The sequence below is a fragment of the Aedes aegypti genome, chromosome 3 (assembly GCF_002204515.2).
Source record: "Aedes aegypti strain LVP_AGWG chromosome 3, AaegL5.0 Primary Assembly, whole genome shotgun sequence".
NCBI lineage: Eukaryota > Metazoa > Arthropoda > Insecta > Diptera > Culicidae > Aedes > Aedes aegypti.
In genome coordinates this window covers 100,442,687-100,464,719 of record NC_035109.1, presented here as the reverse complement: position 1 = coordinate 100,464,719, position 22,033 = coordinate 100,442,687, and the positions used below count along the sequence as shown (strand labels likewise).

Below are 22,033 nucleotides of genomic sequence, written 5' to 3'. Positions count from 1 at the left end.
ATCGAATCTGCCAGTCAACCAAAACACAAAGCAACAGCAGCAACTATACCATCAGGCGTTGCGCTGCCAACGGTCCACACACTGCTTGACTGTTTTTGTCTCTCCACTATGACCGTTTTCGGGCAGCCATTCCAAGATGAATGTTTGAAAAAAATGTTAAATAATTCAATCGCTAATATTTTGCTTATGTTTTCAATTAATTGAAATCTATTAGCGCTAGTAGCAAGAGCACAATCATTCGTTGCGATACATATAAACAAGTTCAGTTCATGCTGCCTTTATCGAGCAAAAATGTGAAACCCCGAAAACCGGAAAAATCTTGTCACCACTGTGTTCGACTCATTTCGCATTCGGGTTTGAAAAAACGTTGCGATGAAGAAGATTACATTTTTGAAGAGCCGTGACATTTTTTGCTTTGAATGGTCATGGTTTGCTTTGGATTTTGATGGTTGTGTTTTTTTTTTTTTTTTCTAAGCAATGGGGGGATAATCTGCTCAACAGACGCCGTGTGGGGTTAGGGACCATTTACTACATGCAAGCAGTAAACAGGACTACACCCCCGACCCACTAAACCATTTCCATTGCCGCCAAACCCTTCGTCTCTCCGGGACCACCAAGAAGGCATTGCTTCGGAGAGGGGCTATTGCACATCGCATCCTCCAGGTTAGCTACGTAGCCATGCAGCAACGAACATCGATGACACGCTTAGGGGGGTCCACCAAGGTAGCATGCTGGCGCTTTGCCAGCTTCCCAGGTGGTCCTCACCTCCCGTTGTCCGCTGAAAGCGGGCAGGGTCGACCACTACGCCCGCGCCCAGCTGCACCGCAGGTATCAAGAACTGATACTGCGGGCTTCGCAATTTGACCTACTGAAGGCTCAGGCCCTATCAGCTAGCACCAGCTGAGATTGCTGACGAAGGGGCCTCCACCTGCCCCGAACAACCAGAGGCTCGTATCCACCCAGTAGGCCGGCGCCACGACAGCAGCGCTACCAGGATGTTCTCCCCGCGGCCACTTAATCGCTGTAAGGGTCGATTTCGACCGTAGGGCACCGGTATGACCTACGTAGCCGACTGCGAACCCTTGGACCACCTGTTGTTTAGCGTCTGCACTAGCCACTCCTCGAGTCCACTCGCCACCTCCTTTGCAGTTCCGAGACGATGTGGGTGATAGCCGATGAAACGGCATTCCAGCAAAACTCGTCTTCACACATCCTCTGGACCAAATTGTCCGGAGTCGTGTCCCGACGCATTGTGCGGAAACGCGGGCACACGAACAAAACGTGTTCCACCGTTTCCTCTAAACCTGCACAAACTGGACATTCGGGAGAACCCGCTTGACCAAAACGGTGTAGATACTGTCTAAAGCAACCATGGCCCGAAAGGACCTGTGTCAGGTGGAATGTTAGTTTCCCATGGCGCCTATTGACCCAGATATCTAACCTCGGAATCAACCTGTGAGTCCACACTCCCTTGGTGGAACTGTCCCACGCACGCTGCCATTTGACCATGGAGGCCAGTCTGGCAGTCCTGCGTATGCCTCTTGTGCCGCGCATTTCGAAGCACTCTATGTCTTCCATGATAAGGATACCAATAGGCACCATACCGGTGATGACGCAGAGTGCATCGTGTGACACGGTACGGTACGCGCTCGCAACCCTCAGGCACATCAGCCTATAAGTACTCTCTAGCTTGCTACGGTAGCTCTTGGTACTTAAGGCCGTGCCCCAAGCCGGGCCACCATACCTCAGTATGGACGAGGCGACACTGGCCAGAAGCTTTCGCTTGCTGGCGTACACCGCAGAGCTATTGGACATCATCCGGGACAGTGCCACAATAGCTGTGGAGGCTCTCTTGCAGGCATAATCGACGTGGCTACCGAAGGTAAGCTTATCGTCGATCATCACCCCCAAGTGTTTGACGGAGCGCTTCGAAGTGATCGTGCAGTCGCCTACACTGATCACCGCTTGCTGCACCGACTTTCGGTTGTTGACAACAACCGCCTCAGTTTTGTGGTGAGCCAATTCCAGTTTCCTGGAGCTCATCCACTCCTCCACAATTGCGATCGAGTGGGCTGCAGTCAATTCCACTTCTTCGATCGATTCACCGTAGACCTCCAGCGTAATATCGTCGGCAAAGCCAACGATGACCACACCCGCCGGGAATTTTAATCTCAACACCTCGTCATACATGACATTCCATAACACCGGGCCCAGGATGGAACCTTGAGGGACTCCTGAGGTTATGTGAAAGCACTTCCGACCCACCTCTGTGTCATAGACTAATACCCGATTCTGGAAGTAACTTCCGAGAATCTTGTACAGATACTCGGGTATCCCCAGACGCAGGAGCGCATCGGAAATAGCCGCCCAACTGGCACTATTAAATGCGTTCCTTACATCCAGAGTCACTACTGCGCAGTAGCGAATCCCCCTCCTCTTACGCTGGAGTGCTATCTCAGCGGTTTTCTTAACCGTCAGAATAGCGTCTACGGTGGACTTCCCTTTCCGGAAGCCGAACTGGTTGCTTGAGAGACCATTTACACTCTCAGTGTACCTCAACAGTCTGTTGAGGATGATCTTCTCGAGCACCTTCCCCGCCGTGTCAATCAAGCATATTGGTCTATACGCCGACGGGTCACCAGGTGGTTTCCCCGCCTTTGGCAATAGTACCAGGCTCTGCCTCTTCCACGCATCTGGAAATACTCCCTCGTCCAGGCATATCTGCATAGCAGATCTGAACATACCGGGAGCCTCCAAGATTGCGACTTTGAGGGCCAGGTTTGGAACTCCGTCCGGACCTGGTGCCTTCCCCATGCTTAGGGATTTTGCAATCCCTACAAGTTCCTCATCGGTTACTCTATCCTCATCGCCAGCCCCAATCCCCGGCTGTCCTACAAAAGGAGGCCATGGGCTAGGGTTGTGGCGCGGAAAGAGCCCCTCGATGATCCCCTCCAGCATCTGTGGAGATTGCTCCGTAGGAGCAATTACACCTCTTGTCTTCGCCATAACGATCCTGTAGGCATCACCCCACGGGTTCACGTTGGCACTCTGACAGAGTCTCTCAAAGCAGGCCTTTTTGCTTGCCCTTATCTCGGACTTCAGCGCGACTTTGGCAGCGGTGAACACCGCCCGTCGTTCTTCACGCTCCTGCTCGGTACGTGCTCGCTGCATCCGCCTCCTGGCCCGTAGGCAGGCACGGCGCAGGTTCGCAATTGCTTGAGTCCACCAGTACGTCGGTGGTCTCCCATTTCTAGGGTGGACTTTCCTAGGCATGGTCGCATCGCACGCACGCGAAAGCACCGCTACCAGTTCGTCCCCGCTTAGGCCGAGTAGGTTACGCTCACGACGGAGCGCTTCCCTAAGTACTTCGTCATTGAAGTACGATGTCTTCCACCTACGAGGGCTTGGCCGTGACCTAGCCGCTTCCTCTACGCGCTGCCTGCTGTTGTTGTAGTCGATACTGTAGCGAACCGCCAGGTGGTCGCTGTGAGTGTAGGCATTGTCTACCCTCCAGTTCGAACTACTCGTTAGGCCAGGACTACAAAAAGTAACGTCGATAATCGACTCCGCTCCGTTTCGGCTGAAGGTACTTTTGGTACCAACATTAGCCAGATCGACATCTAGCACGGCCAGTGCCTCTAGCAGGATTTGACCTCGCTGGTTCGTGATGCGGCTTCCCCATTCCACGGCCCAGGCATTGAAGTCACCCGCTATTACTACTGGCCTTCGCCCTGTCAACACGGTCGTCATGCAGTCCAGCATCTGCGTGAACCGCTCGGTCGACCAACTCGGAGGCGCATAGCAGCTGCAAAAGAGGACCCCGTTTATCTTGGCGATCACGAAGCCCTCGTAGGTAGTAGACACCAACTCCTGGACGGGGTATTTACCCGTCGTTCATATCGCCGCCATTTTTCCGGATCCATCCACGACCCAGTTGCCGTTGCCGGCGGGTACTCGGTATGGGTCCGATATGATGGCGATGTCCGTCCCCCACTCAGCAACTGCCTGGTACAGCAGTTGCTGAGCTACGTCACAGTGGTTCAGGTTCAGCTGCGTTACCTGCACTGTGACTTTTCGTTAATGGCTCGTTTGAAGGTCGGGCACCTTGAGCCTCCCGTTGGATGATTGTTGTTCACGGACTTGCCGGAACAAATCAAGCACTTGGGAGGGTTCTTGCAGCCTAGTGCCTGATGACCTTCCTCACCACAACGCCTACACAACTTGGTCCTATCAGGGCCTTTACAGCCCCAGGACTTGTGTCCTGGTTCCCTACACCTAAAGCAGATCACCGGTTGCTCATGTATGTTCAGTGAGCATACTGACCAACCAACCTTGATCTTGCCTACCTTAGCGGACTTATTTGCGTCCGCCACAGGTAGGTGTACTAAGGCCACCTGAGTACCTGCCGGACCTTTCCGTAGCTGAACGGCAGCGGTGGGCACCTGAATCTCGCACTGTTGCCGCAGTGCTGTGACGAGCTCTTCTGCGTTGGTGATCTCGTCAAGGTTCATCACCTTCAGAGTCACTGACTGCGTCAGAGCCCTCACTTCGACACCCTCGCCAAGGACCTCTACCGCCAAACTTTTGTAGGCGGCGCCCTTGCGCTCCTTGTCGCGCTTAAGCTCGAGAATCATTTCACCTGTACGAGTGCGTCTGACACTGCGTACGTCGGCTCCAAGATCTGCGAGCTTCGCGTCACTGCGCATCGCCTTCAGGACTTCCGAGTACTTGGACTCTTCCGTCTTGATGATGATCGCATCACCCTTTTCGCGCTTGGCACCTACCCTCCTACTTTTCTTAGGCCTGGTATCCCTGCGCTCCTGAACTTCCTGCTTCTCCTTCTTCTTCTTTCTCACTACGGTTGTCCAGGGGGCGTCCCCCCCCTGATCCGCCCTAACCTGTGGTGATTGAGGACCTCTCAAAGGTCGCAACCCCCTGTTCCCATCACTCCGTGAGGGGCCAGCCTTTTCGGGCCCACCCTTCTCGGCTTTCCGGGACGCCTGGCTGGGGTCCGATTTTCCGGCACTTCTGCCAGTTTTCGGGGTTAATATCCGCCTGGCCTTGCGAGCGCCGCCGGGTAGCTCCTCCCCTGACGGCTGCCTCGCGCGCTTCTGCGATTGCTTGTTGTAAGCATTCGCTTCCGCACTTTTGGGGCTACCCGCGAAGACGAAGGGCTTCGTCTGGGTAGACTTCGGCACCTTCAATTTCACGGGTTCTGCCGCAGCCACAGTCACCATGGGTTCAGCATGGTTCTGCTTGGCCGCGAACATCGACTTACGAAGTCTGAACAGGGCCTGCTTGAGGTCCTTGCTGATGTTAGACTTCGAGGACGCAAAGTCAATTATGGAGTCGAGCTGCTGTGCAGCTACTTCCATCGCAGAGAGCCCATCTCTACTTTTATTGATGGCCCTCATCAACCACGCTCCATCCATAACCTCACCCGATGCGTTAGCCGGGGATGAAATATGGTTTCCAGCACTGGCACTACGTGCACTGCTGCCTCCTCCTGCTTCCGCTCTCCTCAACGGAGACCTAGCTAACCCACTTCTTGCGAAGGGGTTCGCTTCCCTACTACTGCTACTACCTGCACTACTACTATTATTTTGATTTTGGTTTAAGTTTGTATTCATGATTGGATCCCACGAGTAGCACGGGAAAAGAGGTCCACCACGCCAGAGCCCTGCATTAACGCGGTAAGGGACAAAATACTGTGAGGGGTGCCCAGGTGCCCCACAGGCTCCGTTAACGGCCGAACATCTTTTTTACCCCTTCGACCATTCATTCCTCAGCACGGTTTTTCGCATCACACCTTGAATTGGGGTTACCCCGTTTGGTGGACTCTTACCACCGGAACAGGTCGTCCGTAGTTCTATTCTATACGCCGGAACTACACGGCTATAGGTTGTGTAGAAACAAGTAAATGTAGAGGTGTTAAATGTTGGCTACAGTACTTTTCCCATCCCTGCATATGACATCGAGACAACGGAACGGTCCACTTCGAAGTCGATTTCCGTACGGTTGGACTATGCTATGAATCTATAACCCCGTAATGTTAATTGTGGCATACGTTTTACACACTTTTTATCACTTAAATGTCTTCAAAGATTTTATATGTTTTATGTACACTATTTGTATGGGTGGGCCAAGTAAAAACAATAACCACAAAGTTACATTTTTTCAATAACTTGACATGCTCTGGGACTGCATGAGCTTTTTTTTTATTTATTGAATATTTAGTACCAGTTAAAGACCAGTTTGACTCTAACCTCTCCTAAAATTTGACAGAATTCGATAAATTATATTGGCTGCTCTAATGTATACATATTTTTCACGATGCTTTACTCTCATAACGAATGATTGACTGCCGTCAATATCGAATCAACTACATCTAATGTTCCATAAATACGATGCGTTTCTTTTCCAGAAGTTCAGTTTGATAAATATTAAACCTACCTTATAAAATCAACGGAAATTTGCAGTATCCTTCTATGAATACTTAGAACCTGATAGAAATATTAAGGTACTCACCTAGAATTCTCAGGATCTCGTCAAAGATTCCAATAGAAAATTAACATATGCCGAAAAGTTAGCTAAAAAATTTGAGATTATCGTTTGAAATCTTAAGATTCCGCTGCGATATAGGTGAAAATTTTCAAGTCTCCGACGAATATTTTCAAAATTTTGTTTTTCCCAAGTTACCACATCCCGAATAACCATTTATATATTCTCAGAATCCCACAAGAACCTCCCAGTGTCTCATAGGAATTTTTAGTCACCTCTAGAATCCTAGGTTCTGAGAAGCTCCTCAAAAACCAAGAATCCCCTAAGGATTCTCAAGGGTACAGAGAGGAAACTCATAGAGCCAGCTCGTAAGATTTTTTTTATTCATTTCATGAGACCCGTATCCTTGATCGAAAATCTTGAATACCTAGGCATCATTGGTAGCTAAATAATGGCTTATTTAACTAAAATGCTGTTTATGCATCGTCCCTTTAAGGCGATGATGACTTTGCTCCGTGCACTTACAAATTAATAAAACTCATTCTTGATAGTTTATATTGACTTGAAAAATGTATCACTGCACGCGTTAACATGCATAAAGTGTGCTGATACTTTTTCAGCTGTGTCAGTGTAAAACCACCTGTTTTTTTTTGATTCGAGATCGTGAGATGAATTAGCAACAATCATCAACGGTGGGTACAAATTTCAATGACGGCCTACTTCGCTTTAAAAATCTGTAGCAAAGAGAGAACGTAGCTCTAATCAATTAAAAAATAAACACTTTTGCAATTCACTAGAATAACGCAATTTATTTTATGAAATTCCTTAAAAGTTAAGACACACGACTTATTGCTTTTTCAATTCTATTACTGATGTGTGTTTTTTCATAAGCAATGAATGTAATTCCATTATAATAAGAACTGTGAGCTGAAAAGGTATGACAATTTTGATGATTTAAACTCTGTGTGAGTCAGAGACTGGTTATTGCTTTTATGCTAGTGTCCAATTTACGAAGTATACATTTCTACGCTAACGCTCCTGTGTCAGTACTTGTACTTAACTCGAACGAGCTGTTCCAAAACTGAAGAAAAGTGTTTTTTATGTGTATCAACTACTGGCAGATTAGTGGGCTAGTCAACAGTACGAGTTCCTGAGAAAAAAGGTTGGTCTCTAGTTGAGATACTGGTGGAGATTATTGACCTCATGAAACGTTGTGAATGCATGACCAATGGTCATCCCGAAGAAAATAAGCGCCTACGAAAGCCTTTAGTAGTTGATGGGATTGAGGGAAGTATCGACGAAGATGGAGCTCTGGAATGCAGTCGGTGTGTTTCTGACCTGTTGTCCAAATGACTAAAGCGACATACACGATGATATTTACAAAAACTTACAAATTTTAATGGTGTTCAAAAATGTTGCCAAAAACGGATCCATTTATTTGCCAAAATCGAGGGGTGACAAAAATGAAGCATACCAAAAACGGAATCCCACTGTATATGAAACATATATTGACTCTAATCTTGATGTTAAAATTTCTTTATATACAAAACTTGATATTGACAATGCTCTTGAAACTTTAACAAATTCCATTGTTGAAGCATTTCGATTCCAAAATGTGAAGTAAAATTCGAATCCGTGATTATAGACGATGATCTTACACCTCTTGATCCACCTTAAAAACGTGAGGAAAAGGCAAATTCAACTAACTGCGTTGAAAATTATATGGTAGAATCCGCAAGGGGGCCTTCCTTAGCCGAGTGGTTGGATTCCACGGCTACAAAGCAAAGCCATGTTGCAGGTGTCTGGGTTCGATTCCCGTTCGGTCCAGGATCTTTTCGGTATGGAAATTTCCTTGAATTCTCTAGGCATCGAGTATCATCGTCCCTGCCACACGATATACGAATGCGAAAATGGCAACTTTGGCAAAGAAAACTCTCAGTTAATAACTGTGTGCTTATGAGAACACTTATCTGAGAAGCAGGCTCTGTTCCAGTGAGGACGTTACTGCCAAGAAGTAGAAGAAGAATCCACAGAAAGATTAAAATAAATGTTTTCTTAATTAAGAAACAAAAATTTTGTTTGAGGAAAAAAAAAATTAAATGAATAAATTCATCATGTTTTTTTCTTAAAAATGGTTCTACCTGCCAACTCTGCTTTACCGCCAACACACCAAAATAAAATCGCGTCACACTGGGTAGCAAATGAGGGCACCATCCTCACTCTGACCGCGGTTCGGCAAACGTGTATATGTATAAGTTGTACTCTTCCCACCGGTCGTCAACTTTCCGCCATGTAGCTGCCAAATATCAGTACACCAGGGAAGATGCAGCACTTTTTTGTTCTATCCATAGGGTTACCATTTCGGTCGTGATTGTACCTATTCTTGTACGAAATGAAAGGTGGTTGAATGGTTTGAAATTGTTTGCGTGCCATACAAATTATTTGTGAGTTTCATACATAAAATCTTATCATGGGGGGTGGAGGCGTCTAGAAATTGCCTAACGTAATTAATGTACAGCCTTTAAGTCATAGAAATGACTGGTGTGTGTGATACAATCCACCTCCCACTGGCCGGCAGTGCTTTTATGGAAGAAAATTGTATGCATGTATTTTATGATACCCTTCGAAATGAAATGAATGAAATGACTGGTGAGCACAAATTTGATGGAGATTTTTTTTTTCTGATAATAACGGTCTTGGGAGCCATGTCTGCATTTGTACTATTAAACTGACTCTAAAAGTTCCAAAACTGAACATTAATACAAACTTTTTAATAATGTCCTGAAAATATGGTAGCCCTATCTCTGGACCGACATCTAGCGCCCCAAGACGCGTCGGCGTTTGCGCCGAGACACACCACGTGTTGTCGTCAGCACGGATTCCATAGTCTACCGGCAACCAGCCAGCCAGCCTCCCATCCAACTGTGCTAGTGTTAGTGTCATCTGTTTTCCATTTACTGCTACCACCCCTTTCAGGCAGCAATACCGATGAGCGAAAAAAAAGTGAAAGCAATTTTCCGGCAACTGACGTCATTCGCTAGTGCGTCGTTTAATTTTCCATCGTCCCGACGAAGATTGCCGAAGTTGCGCATCTATGACGTCAACGGAAAAACATCGGCACACGATGGAAATCTCCGTCCGCGCCATGGAGAAGTCAATGACGTTGCCAATGCGAATTCGAACGGGATTGAGTAATTTTAAACATTGGTTAAACAGTAACTGTTGACTCTATTTAAACAAAATTCAAATATCCCACTGACGTCCTTGCCCGGAGGAATGTTTACAAAGTATGCCATCGAGCTAAAGATAAACCAAAGTCTAAATTTAAACAGGAAAACATTATTTATTTTCAACTGAACGGCGACGCTGGTGACGGCTTTGAAGCCATCAACCGGCGCAATATCGGCTCAAAGGAGCTCCGAAAAGCCGTCATGATCTAGATAAACATGTCAAAGTCGTTTTTGCGGGCTGGTCGCTTGAACAGAGGACACACCTTTATCAATTAGGACAAGCCCCATTTGATGGAAGGATATGGTTTCGTCAGTAGATAAGTACCTACGTTGCATCAATACCGTGTGAAACAGAATCTGCTTGTAGGGTGCAGAGCTACTTGGGCATCTCCATAATTCACTTTTGCATGGTGGGTTTTTATCGGCCAAATTTCCTGAAACTTTGCAATAAGAAGCACTTCAGTACGACGCATATTGTGGCCAAATATTAGTTCTGTGGCTTTCAAAAAACCCCACTGCCGAAGTGAATCAAAAGTGCCAAGAATAGGATACGGCTCCCTATTAAGTACGAACAGGAATAAAAAACGTGAACCATGAACTTTGAATTGTATGTGGCCGTAAATTGTACACTAGGTCAGCTCAAACTTTAAAAAGCTTGAAAATCCATTCTCCCATACCTTCCTTCCCATCATTACCATAAAAAAAGTGATCAGTAAAATTTTCAGCTTTCTAAGTGGTGATTTAAAGTTGGCTTAAAGACGATGTAGGTTTGTATGGAAATTACTGTGGAGAAGTTTTCCAAACGCGTTGGTACTGGAATGTAAGTACAAACTTATTATCCCAAAGTAAAAACTCATTCTCCAAATCATCTACCGTGGTGGGGATTTTTTGTTTATTTCCGTACGGGTTTGGTTCTATGGTTGAGCAAGTTTGGATCGCTATCAGCACTGTTGATGCAATGCTATATTTATGCGTGGTCTATATTCCACCAGATCGTGTAAATGACGAAATTTTAATCGAAAAACATCTCGACTCCCTGAATTGGGTGGTCTCACAAATGGGACCAAGAGACAAACTCGTTATTCTGGGTGACTACAACTTAAGTGCGACCTTTTGGCAACGGAATTTTCACAATTATCTTTTTCCCGTCGCAACCCGATCCTCGATTAGCCTTTGGCTTCGCGGAAACTTCTTGACGCGTATAGTACCGCTAGACTCCGCCAGATGAATGATGTGGAAAACGAAAATAATCGCATACTGGATCTGTGCTTTTCCATTGAGGAAATACAAAACGACTGTGTGGTAATGCAGGCTCCGTCCCTACTCGTAAAAATGTGTAGGCTCCATCCACCTGTGCTGACGAAAATTGCGATAAGACCACAACTACGCTTCCGTGATACAACTGAAGGTGTCAACTACGACTTCAATAAGGCCGATTTTTTCGGAATGAATAATTTTCTTGCGAATGTTGACTGGGACGAAGCCCCCCACGATTCTGAAGCTAATCTCGCTGCGTCGACCTTGTCTGGTATACTGCTGTACGCTATTGACCAGTTCGTTCCAGTCAAGCTCAGGCGCGATACGCCCAAGCCAGCGTGGTCGAATACCGGACTTAACCATCTGAAAAGCATGAAACAATCAGCTCTTCGGCGACATAGCAAGTACCGTACAGACTCTACGCGAGCAACATACATGGAAGTGAATGCCGAATACAAGAAACTCAATAATCGTCTGTACAACTCTTTCCAAAATCGTTTGCAAGACCACCTCAAAACTAACCCTAAAAGTTTCTGGCGTTATGTAAATGAGCAAAGAAAGGAGGTCGGATTGTTCTCTACGATGACCGATGGCCTGAACGAATTCAATTCCACCATGGAAATTGCAAATCTTTTTCGCACCCAGTTCAGCAACGTTTTCACCAATGAGCATATCCACCCTCAAGACATAGCCAATGCCGCCACAAATGTTCCTCAACTACCTGCATCAGTAGCGCAGTTCACTATCACTGATAACATGGTCATCTCGGCTGGAAAGGAACTGAAATCGTCTACTGGATTTGGCCCTGACGGCATACCTTCTCTAGTCCTCAAACGCTGTATGATTTCACTAGCATCGCCGCTGGCAAAATTATTCAACACATCTCTAAGTACTAACGTTTACTCGGACTGCTGGAAACACTACTATGTTTTTCCAGTGTTTAAAAAAGGGTGTAGACAGAGCGTTTTGAATTATCGTGGAATTGCTGCACTGAGTTCAACATCTAAATTGTTTGAGTTAATTGTTCTTCGCAAACTAACTCAGAGCTACTCTCATTACATATCGCCAAATCAGCATGGCTAGACGTTCAACGACAACCAATTTGACTTGCTTTACCTCAATCGTGATACGCCAAATAGAATCTGGTCACCAAGTAGACGCGATACACACCAATTTATCGGCAGCGTTTGATAAGATGAACCATCAAATTGCAATTGCGAAATTTGACAAACTGGGCTTGAATGAAAACATGCTTCTCTGGCTGAAATCCTACCTGACTGGACGAAGCATATCCGTCAAAATTGGCGAACATGTTTCAATGCCTTTCTCGGTCTGGTCTGGCGTACCTCAAGGGAGCCACCTCGGTCCTTTCTTGTTTTTGCTTTACATGAACGATGTCAACTTTATTCTGGACTGCCTAAAACTTTCTTACGCTGTTGATATAAAGCTTTACTGCACAATCAATAAACCACAAGATTCTGAGTTTTTGCAACATCAGTTGGAAATATTCGCAGAATGGTGTAATATCAACAGGATGTCCCTAAATGTGCCCAAGTGCTCAGTGATTTCATTTGGCCGCAGACGCACACTTCTACAGTTTAATTATGGTTTGGCTGGTGTCGAACTGCAACGTGTAACTACGGTGAAGGACTTAGGCGTTCTTTTGGACACTAAGCTGACGTTTAAGGATCATGTTGCTTACATCGTCTCGAAAGCTTCTGCGCAGCTAAGTTTTCTGTTCCGCTTCAGCAAAAAGTTCACCGATGTGTATTGCCTGAAAGCTTTATACTGCTCAATTGTACGCCCTATCCTGGAATACTCATCGATTGTAGGGTCACCATTCTACAGGAATGAGATTCAACGAATTGAGGCCGTTCAACGCAAATTCGTGCGCTTCGCCCTTCGCCGACTTAGGTGGAGAGATCCACTGAACTTACCAAGCTATGAAAGCCACTGCAAACTTATTGATCTGGACCTTCTTGAACCTAGACGCAATGTAGCAAAGGCGTGCTTCATCTCTGACCTTTTGCAAGGATCAATAGACAGCCCTCTGCTGCTCAGTTCATTGGACATCAACACTCGTCGCCGAAATCTCAGGTTTCATCCATTTCTGAACATTCTTTCCACCAGAACAAATTATGGCCTTCACAAACCAATGCGTAGCATGTCCCGTGTGTTTAATAGTTGTTATCATGTGTTTAATTTTAAAGTATCGCGTGGAACAAATAAGTGTAATTTTAGACAATTTGTATGTTAATTCATGTGAAATGTTTGTTTAGATTGTTTGTGCTTTTAGACTTAAGATCAATTATCATTGGGGTGGGAACTTCACCTGTTGACTAAAGCAGTAAATAAATAAATAACTCTGGGGGCCCAGATAGCCGTAGCGGTAAACGCGCAGCTATTCAGCAAGACTAAGCTGAGGGTCGTGGGTTCGAATCCCACCGGTCGAGGATCTTTTCGGGTTGGAAATTTTCTCGACTTCCCAGGGCATAGAGTATCTTCGTACCTGCCACACGATATACACATGCAAAAATGGTCATTGGCATAGAAAGCTCTCAGTTAATAACTGTGGAAGTGCTCATAAGAACACTAAGCTGAGAAGCAGGCTCTGTCCCAGTGGGGACGTAATGCCAGAAAGAAGAAGAAATAAATAACTCAAGGACGAAGCATCATAGAAACAAAGTTTTTTTTATGAAAATCAAAGCAAATTTTTTCAGAAATAAAAAAACAATATTAACTGGAAAAAGTTTTACACAAAATTTTTCACCGTTGAGAAAATTCGTAAAGAAAAGCCGGAAAAACTATGCTCCAACTCGTGAAAAATTTTCAAAAAAAAAAAATATTTTTCGAAGATAATTTCATAAGCTTTATTCGCTGAAATTTTTGAAATGTACTTTTTTTCGTTTTTGAGTTATGGCCAATTTTGTAAAAAAAAAAGTGCAAATGTGCCATTTTGAGCCTTTTCTTTGAAAAATCATAACTCAAGAAAGAAGCATCGTAGAAACAAAGTCTTTTTTTTATGAAAATGAAAGCAAATTTTCGCAGGAATAAAAAAAATATTAACTGGAAACAGTTTTTCACAAAAATTTTCACCGTTGAGAAAATTCGTAAAGAAAAGGCGGAAAAACTATGCTCCAACTCGTGGAAAATTTTCAAAAACATATTTTTGAGAAGGTAATTTTATAAGCTTTAATCGCTGAAATTTTTGAAACGTACTTTTTTTTTCGTTTTTGAGTTATGACCAATTTTGTGGAAAATGACCATATAAGCCTTTTCTTCGAAAACCCATATTTCAATCGAAGCATCGGAAAAACATAGATTTTTTATCAAAGCAATTGCAAAGTTTCTAAAACATCTGAAAAAAAGATATGGGATTGGTTTCATTGAAGTATAAGTCGGAATGGATGATATTTTTCATAAAAAATTACACCGCTAAGAAAAACTGAAAAAAACTGTTTCTGCCTCAATTTTTCATTACACTGAAAAGGGATTCTTTCTTTTCTATGGAACAAATAAAATTATTTTTTTTTTTTAATTTTATTTATTCAATTAGGCTGGAACAAATTTGAAATTTTTCTCTTGTCACCCCCCCCCCCCCTCCAAATTTTTCAAACAGTCAGAGGGGGGAAATAAATAAAATGTTTTATTTTCAGTGTTGGTTTTCATTATTTTTGGTTTTTCCCCTAGTTTTAAATGTGTTTGTTGATGCTAATAGGTTTGGGATTTTTCTTTTGAAATAATGTTTACGCCATTTTTACTGTAACAAAACAGCCTTACAGAATATAATATTTCAGTGATTTTCATGAATTTACATTTCTATAAACCTTCAAAGAACAATGTAGCAATTTGGAAATTGGATTAGCTAATTCTGACTTGCTGCCGCCTAAATGATGAAAAATTTGTCAAGATTTAGAGTTTTCAAAATAGATTTTGCAAAATTTAATCTGACTCTTGTTCGCCAATTGCTTCTTAAAATGTATTTGAATACGTCTTTTCCTAATGAATTCTTCTTTTTCTGGCTGCATAAATATTAAAAGCGTAATCATCATCTGCAAGCAACGTATCAAATGTGTTACTATACCTTGTTTTCAGGGTGTTACATAAACGTTATGATTTTTTTTTTTTTGAGATAGAGAGAATAAAATCATATTTATGTGGAAGACATTGCTTCATAAATATAAAAACTGAATGTAGAATAATTGCCATCGAGGACACATTATCTCACAGTCGCTAATATTTTCAAAGAACATGGCACAAGTGGGCGTAGCAGGGCAAAATATTTTACAGTGCCAGTTTTCTTCAAATCTTGTGAAATATTCTTACAACCAGAAGGATATAATATACGTACATGTTATATAAAATTAAAACAATCTAAGTTTAATTTCAAGTGTTCGCACGAACTACGCTAAATTTAGTCCGTTGAATCAGATGATGACTATATATAATCAGCATTGTGAAATGATTGATGTTAACATGTCTCGAACAAAACTGAAAAAATACTTTTTTGATATACAAAACAATAGTAACTGAGGAATGCATTATGAATCGAGTATACTCAACAAATTTATAGTATATAAACACAAAGATATTAAGAACATAATGTAATTTAGAATGGTCTACAAAATGTTTGACGTCAAATAAATAAATAAATAAATAAATTGTAACTAGTTGAGACACAATTTGAACGTTTGTTTGTTGTTGATTTTATTAATTTGGTATTTTCTCTCACCAAAACTCAAGATTATGGGTGAAAAACCTAAAGATTATTGTTATGAAAATTCCAATTATGAAAATTGTAATACATGATTATGAAAAAAATACGTGATAATAGTCCAAAACATTTTGGTTGGCGTGTATACGCTGCAAAACATGGTTTTGCAGCATATGAGAATAAAAAATGATAAATTTACCTAAAATTCCATTTTAATATTTTTTGTCCCCCCCTCGACACACTTGGATGGAAAATGACAAAAGAAGATTTTAAGATTTGTTTCGGCTTTATTCAGTATATAACTTACATTTTCATCTTAATACTATCTATTTTTTCAACCGGGAAGATTGTCTTTGGTTGCTAACACCAGAAGATTTTCGTTTCTTTGTATTATTAAGAACAAAGCATGCTGTATTTTCTTAATTTTCATGTGCATCTGAGAATTCATTAGCAAAAATGCTTCTTTCGTCTTTTGGTATAAATGAATGATATTTTTTTGTTCCAAGAATTGGAACAAGGTTAGAAAATCTTTCCTGAAGAAATTTTTCAGCCTCTGAATAGTCATTTTCAGTTGCATAGATAAATTCCCAACCTTTATTAAATTGGTCTTTCACCTTTTGCGACACAGCCCAGTCGAAAAATTGTTTGGCGTTATTAATTTCTGCTGACCTTTTAATACTAGCATCTCTAGTCATTCGCTTAAGGTGAAACATCTCGGAATCCAAAGATGGCCGGCACAATGGCCGACTTCTCCCCCTACTCACGTTTTTAAAGGCACTAAACTGGAGAAATAGTTGGCAACCGGTTCTGATCTTTTTATTTTAAGCTTTCTGCTTGTGCATAAAGCCAAAATAAAAAGTGCACTGTTGTTGGATGCTTCCTTAGCGAGATTTGTGCCTTTGAAGTTTAAGTGCAATCTCAGAAGTTGATTCCAAACTGTGTCACATTAATGTTGCCACCGATACCATCACAAGGACTTTTTCCATGTGAGGTTGGGAAAAAGTGCCATTCTGCTTTAATTTTAAAATCATTTTCATAGTTGCATACATTTTTGAAATTTGACATTACATAATTACATAATGTGATTATTTGCCAATATTATTGCATGTTTCATGTACCAAGCTTGGGTGGAAATTTTTGCTAAGTTATTGTGATTTCATACGATGCTCTCTGGATTGATATATGATCTGTCAGTTTATACAACATCACGCGATTCTATGTTGCACTATTTACGACATCTTTTGTTGTCAACACAAATTGTCGTATATGAATCGTATTGGGGATTTTTATATAATTTGTGATGACATTGGAAGCGCATAATTTGGCATCTTGTGCGATTCTGATTTTTGACGTACGAATATGTGATTTTAGATGTACATTCTTATACGATACGTGGTTCACTGGGAACACAGTATTTTTACATGTGCATACTAGGGCGGTTCAAAATTTGAAAATGTTTGAGAATCCAATCTCCCATATGTTTCTTACCATCCCCACCATAGATATAGTGTTCTGTGAAATTTTCAGCTTTCTAGTTGGTGATTTAAAGGTGGCCCAAAGACAATATAGGTTTGTATGGAAATAACTATGGAGAAATTTTGAGATATGTTCCAAACACCCTAGTACTGTAATGTAAATACAAACTTATTATCGCATAGTAAATACTCATTTTTCAAACCACAATGAAGAAATTTGCTGAAGTGAGAATTTTGATCCGACGGATAGCAGATATTCATGAGTTTGTTTGCTATTATTTAGCTTAATATGGGATTATAGCCCTGCAAACATGTGCAAAAATCCCAATTAAAATTAGTTAAAAAGGTATTTGTTTTTTCGGCAACATCCTTCATCAAGGTTTGAAGAATGAGTTTTCAATATGGGATGATAAGTTTCTACTTACATTACAGTACTAACGTGTTTAGAACATTTCTCAAAATTTCTCCATAGTAATTTCCATATAAACCTACATTGTCTTTGTGCCACCTTTAAATCACCACCTAGAAAGCTGAAAATTTCACAGGACACTATTTTTATGGTAAGGATGGTAAGGAGCATATGGGAGATTGAATTTTCAAACATTTTTAAAATTTGAATCGCCCTAGTGCATACATACGTAACTGGTATTGGTTTTGACTACATTTTGGCAAATTGGGAAGATTTAACCGAAAACTTATGGCTATATTTTGCTCTGCGCATACCTTATGTTACTCAGATCATTGTAATACATAATTTTCCATTGAATAGTCTTAACTCAATTCACTATCATTTTAGAACAAATACGTAAATTTTATTTACATTCATAAAAGCTTCTTAAAACGAGGTTTTATTGTATGCCCTTTCTTGTTTGCTAATTTTGCCTTAAAATATTTGCAAAAATCAAATTATATATTTTTAAAAATGTTTGCTTAGATTTCGTAAATATTGTGTATTTTTTAAGAACTAATTGAACACCTCCTTTATCAGACTCTCTCGAACCTCGAATTCTCTCGCAACCCTTTCCCTTTATAAGCGTGATGATAGCGTACCGCTCAACGTTAGTTTTCTCCGGTTCGTTTCGCAATATCAATGCGTTGCGGTGCCACTGATTGCAGTTTCAAATAGCATTCCTAGTTAAATTGCATAAGCTCCAAAGTCAAGGTCGAACAATGTGCGGTATTTTTTCGATATTTCTCAACGAGCGACACCGTCGTCTTTATGGCGGTGAAACAGATCTGTGTGGAAGGAAAGAGTCCCTGCGGGAGTTGGCCTTCCGACAGTCGGCCAGACAGAGGCACCGTGGTCCGGATCACACCGGTTTGGTGGCTGACGAGGACGAAGGATTTGTGCTAGTCCAGGAGAGACTGTGTGTGATTGGGGTGAAAACGGGAACTCAACCGTTCGTGTCCCAAGATGGCCAAGTGCTGTTGGTGGCCAATGGCGAAATCTACAACTATCTGCTGATGGCACAGGAAATCAACGACGCACTTGAGGCAGGGGAGAGCACCTACACTCCGAGAAGTGATTGCGATGTCATCATTGCATATTACGAGAAGTTTGGCGTTGATGTGCTCATGAAGAACATTCGAGGCATGTTCGCATTTGTTCTGTACGATAAGAAAAATGGCTGTATATTGGTGGCGCGCGACCCGATTGGAATAGTTCCACTCTACAGTGGGAAAGACGTTGAGGGCAACTTGTGGATAGCCAGTGAAATGAAGTGTTTAGTGGAAAAGTGCTCAGAAGTAGAGATATTCCCGCCAGGCCACATGTACTATGGATCGAGACAAAAGTTGAAACCAGTGAGCTATTTCGACTCTGATTGGATGTACGAGATCCCTCGAGCAAAGGTGGATTTGGAACGGTTGAAAAAGAGTCTGGAGGATGCAGTTGAATCTCATTTGCAGTGTGACGTTCCGATGGGAGCATTGCTCAGTGGTGGTCTGGATTCGAGCTTAATCGCGTCCATAGCCACAAAAATTATGAAAAAACGACATGGGCCAGATTATCGATTGAAAACCTACAGCGTGGGACTTGTCGGTGGACCAGATTTTGAATTCGCGCGCATGGTTGCCGACTACATCGGAAGTGATCACACAGAGGTGTACTTTACGATCGACGAAGGACTCAACTATATTCGCGATGCTGTTCTACACGGAGAAACCTACGACATCACGACGGTTCGCTGCACCATTCCGTTGCTGTTGCTTTCGAGATACATCAAAAGCGAAGGTATCAAAATGGTACTCTCCGGTGAGGGAGCAGACGAGCTATTCGGAGGATACCTCTACTTTCATCAAGCGCCAAATGCAGAAGAATTCCACTTCGAAACGGTAAAGCGTGTGCAGAACCTCCATTACGCAGATTGTCTTCGTGCAAACAAGGGAACTTCCGCATGGGGCCTGGAATTGCGTGTCCCCTTCCTGGATACGGACTTTGTCAACTATGTGATGAGCATCCGCCCGGAAGATCGCAAGCCCCAGAACAAAATCAACGGTTTGGTACAACCCATGGAGAAGTACATCCTGCGGGAAGCTTTCGCTGAGGATTATCTTCCGCAAAAAGTCCTCTGGCGACAGAAGGAGCAGTTTTCCGATGGAGTTGGTTACACGTGGATCGATACCATCACCAAGTACGCGGCGTCCCACATCAGTGATGCCGAGTTTTCTTCCGCGGCTGCACGATTCCCCATCAACCCGCCGCCAACCAAGGAGGCTTACTACTACCGGCAGATCTTCAAGGAGCTGTTCCCACATGAGAGCTGTGCGTCAACCGTCACCAGATGGGTGCCTCGGACAGATTGGGGCTGCTCCGCAGATCCATCCGGTCGGAAGCAGACGATACACAAGGAGAATGTGTGAATTGAGGGACTATTTGTTTATCTTAAATTGCTATAAGGTAGCTAAGTTCCTCAAACAATCCATGTCGAATGCATAGTATGGTCACAGATAAACAGACGTAACACAAACAAAATTTCCATCGCGTCAAATGATTATTTCAAATTTCTTAAGTACCTAGATATCACATTCCGCAACCATGCGCGCATCGTTGAGCTTTGTGTTTGAAGTTCAAACTTGCGCCTTTTGCAGGCCTGGTTGCACATGATCGCTTACGAAAGCATGGTGTGAAATGAGAGACGAATTTTCAAGAAAATCGATCTGAGTGTTACGTCTGTTTATCTATAATACGATTACTTGCTTTACATATTTGCTAATAGTTGTTGAATTAGATCTCTTTGAAAGTTTTACCAGTTTTACTTTATACAATTTCTGCTGAAATACTGTTAAAAAGCGCAAAGATCTCAAGGATCAATGATCCTTGACGGCAAAGAAAAATTTCTTTAATAAAGAATTGAAAAAAAAAACTCTCCTATATGTATTATAGATCAACTACCACCATCTTGGGATAAGAAACATTGACAATGTGTAAAAATTAGTATTATCTGATCTATTCGAAAAAATCGTAATTACTGATCGTATTTTACGTGTATTTAAATCTGAAAGATTCGTGTTTTATTGGACCTTCTTCAATTAAACATAGCCTTTAAACTGTATCCCTATTACTTTGAAAATATACGACAGTGACCAATATAGTAATATTGGTTAAGTTCTATGGTTTAACTCGTGCAGCTCGGTTTATAGTTACATAAAAGGTTTTACGGAGCCAATATCTTCTATTGTTTCATGTGGTAGGAATTTATTCAATTCTAGTGCATGGTGCTTCATGTACCGTTATTATTGACAATTTTTTAAGTAACGTTCTTCTATAGGCGTAACTGTCAAAAACGTTGATTTTACTTGAATAACAATGTGTTTCAATATCGGAAGCTGGTTTGAAATGCTTTCAATTATGTAAAATCACTCAATTGTATAAGAACTTATAATAATTAACTGATTTTGTGCAGACTTGAGCCATAAAATATAACGGAGCCGATTTAATCTTGTAATTACTTACAAACTCAATTTTTCAATATAAAAAACTTAATAATTTGAAGAACAAAAGTTCTGGTGTTCGAAACGTAATTTTTAAATGTACTTACTAAGTGCTAGTTATATTATAGAAATCCAAAGAATTTACAGGTCGAGCCAAGCATGACAAGCCTTACAAAATTTTCGGAGGACTCATACAGAACGTGTGACAAAGGGGGGAGAGGGGGTCAAAAAGTTGAAATTTAGCGTGACATAATTTGTGTACCATCCCTTTTTTCCGGCTTAGAGGAATTCCTGTTGCATTTATTGTATATGACATATGATTGTCCTTAGTTGGCTCTTCTAATCGGCTTTCACATCTTGATCAAAACCTCTAAATCAAAAAACTTGGTTGGAAATGTATAATGTAAATTTTCCAAGAAATATACAGTATTTGTGCTACTAAAATGCAATACACTGTGTATGTTAGACCGGCCTATCAACCAACTAAACCACATAAAAAGTAATAATTCTTTGAAATAAAAAACACACTGAATCCAAAGAAACCATGAATTGCTTTTTTCAGTTTTATCTATCATTTAGCTTAGATGTCATCATACTAACCAAAGCCTACACTGAGAACAGCGTTGCGGTTGAAAATACTATATCAGAGGGTTAAATTAAAAACACAACGCCACTTGATTTGTGCAGACTAAATTCGCATTTATTTAGAATATTTTGTGCATTCAATTTTACCATGGCACCATTTGTATAGTAAAAATTACTATTTCATGGTTAAAAACTTGCAGCAGACTAGAATCGAACCGAGGATCTGGCGATTGTCAAGCGCGAACGCTAGCCGCTCGGCTATCGTCGCGGTTGGATTGAGAGGGAACAAAACGCAAATAAAAAGCGTTCATGATAGCTCAATCGTGGTTGGAATAGTA

General features: G+C 42.1%; 1 protein-coding gene across 1 annotated transcript; it reads left to right on the top strand.

The window, feature by feature from the left end:
• The first annotated feature begins 18,221 nt into the window (after window positions 1-18,221).
• Window positions 18,222-20,680, top strand: LOC5579278 (asparagine synthetase [glutamine-hydrolyzing] 1). Its single transcript, XM_001647536.2, has one exon. It carries the CDS (start codon window positions 18,348-18,350, stop codon window positions 20,037-20,039), a length of 1,692 nt encoding a protein of 563 aa, XP_001647586.2. The 5' UTR covers window positions 18,222-18,347; the 3' UTR covers window positions 20,040-20,680.
• Window positions 20,681-22,033: the final 1,353 nt, after the last annotated feature.

What these genes read in the sequence shown, in the direction of transcription:
- LOC5579278 (XM_001647536.2), top strand. Translation starts at nt 18,348, where the DNA reads ATGTGCGGTATTTTTTCGATATTTCTCAACGAGCGACACCGTCGTCTT.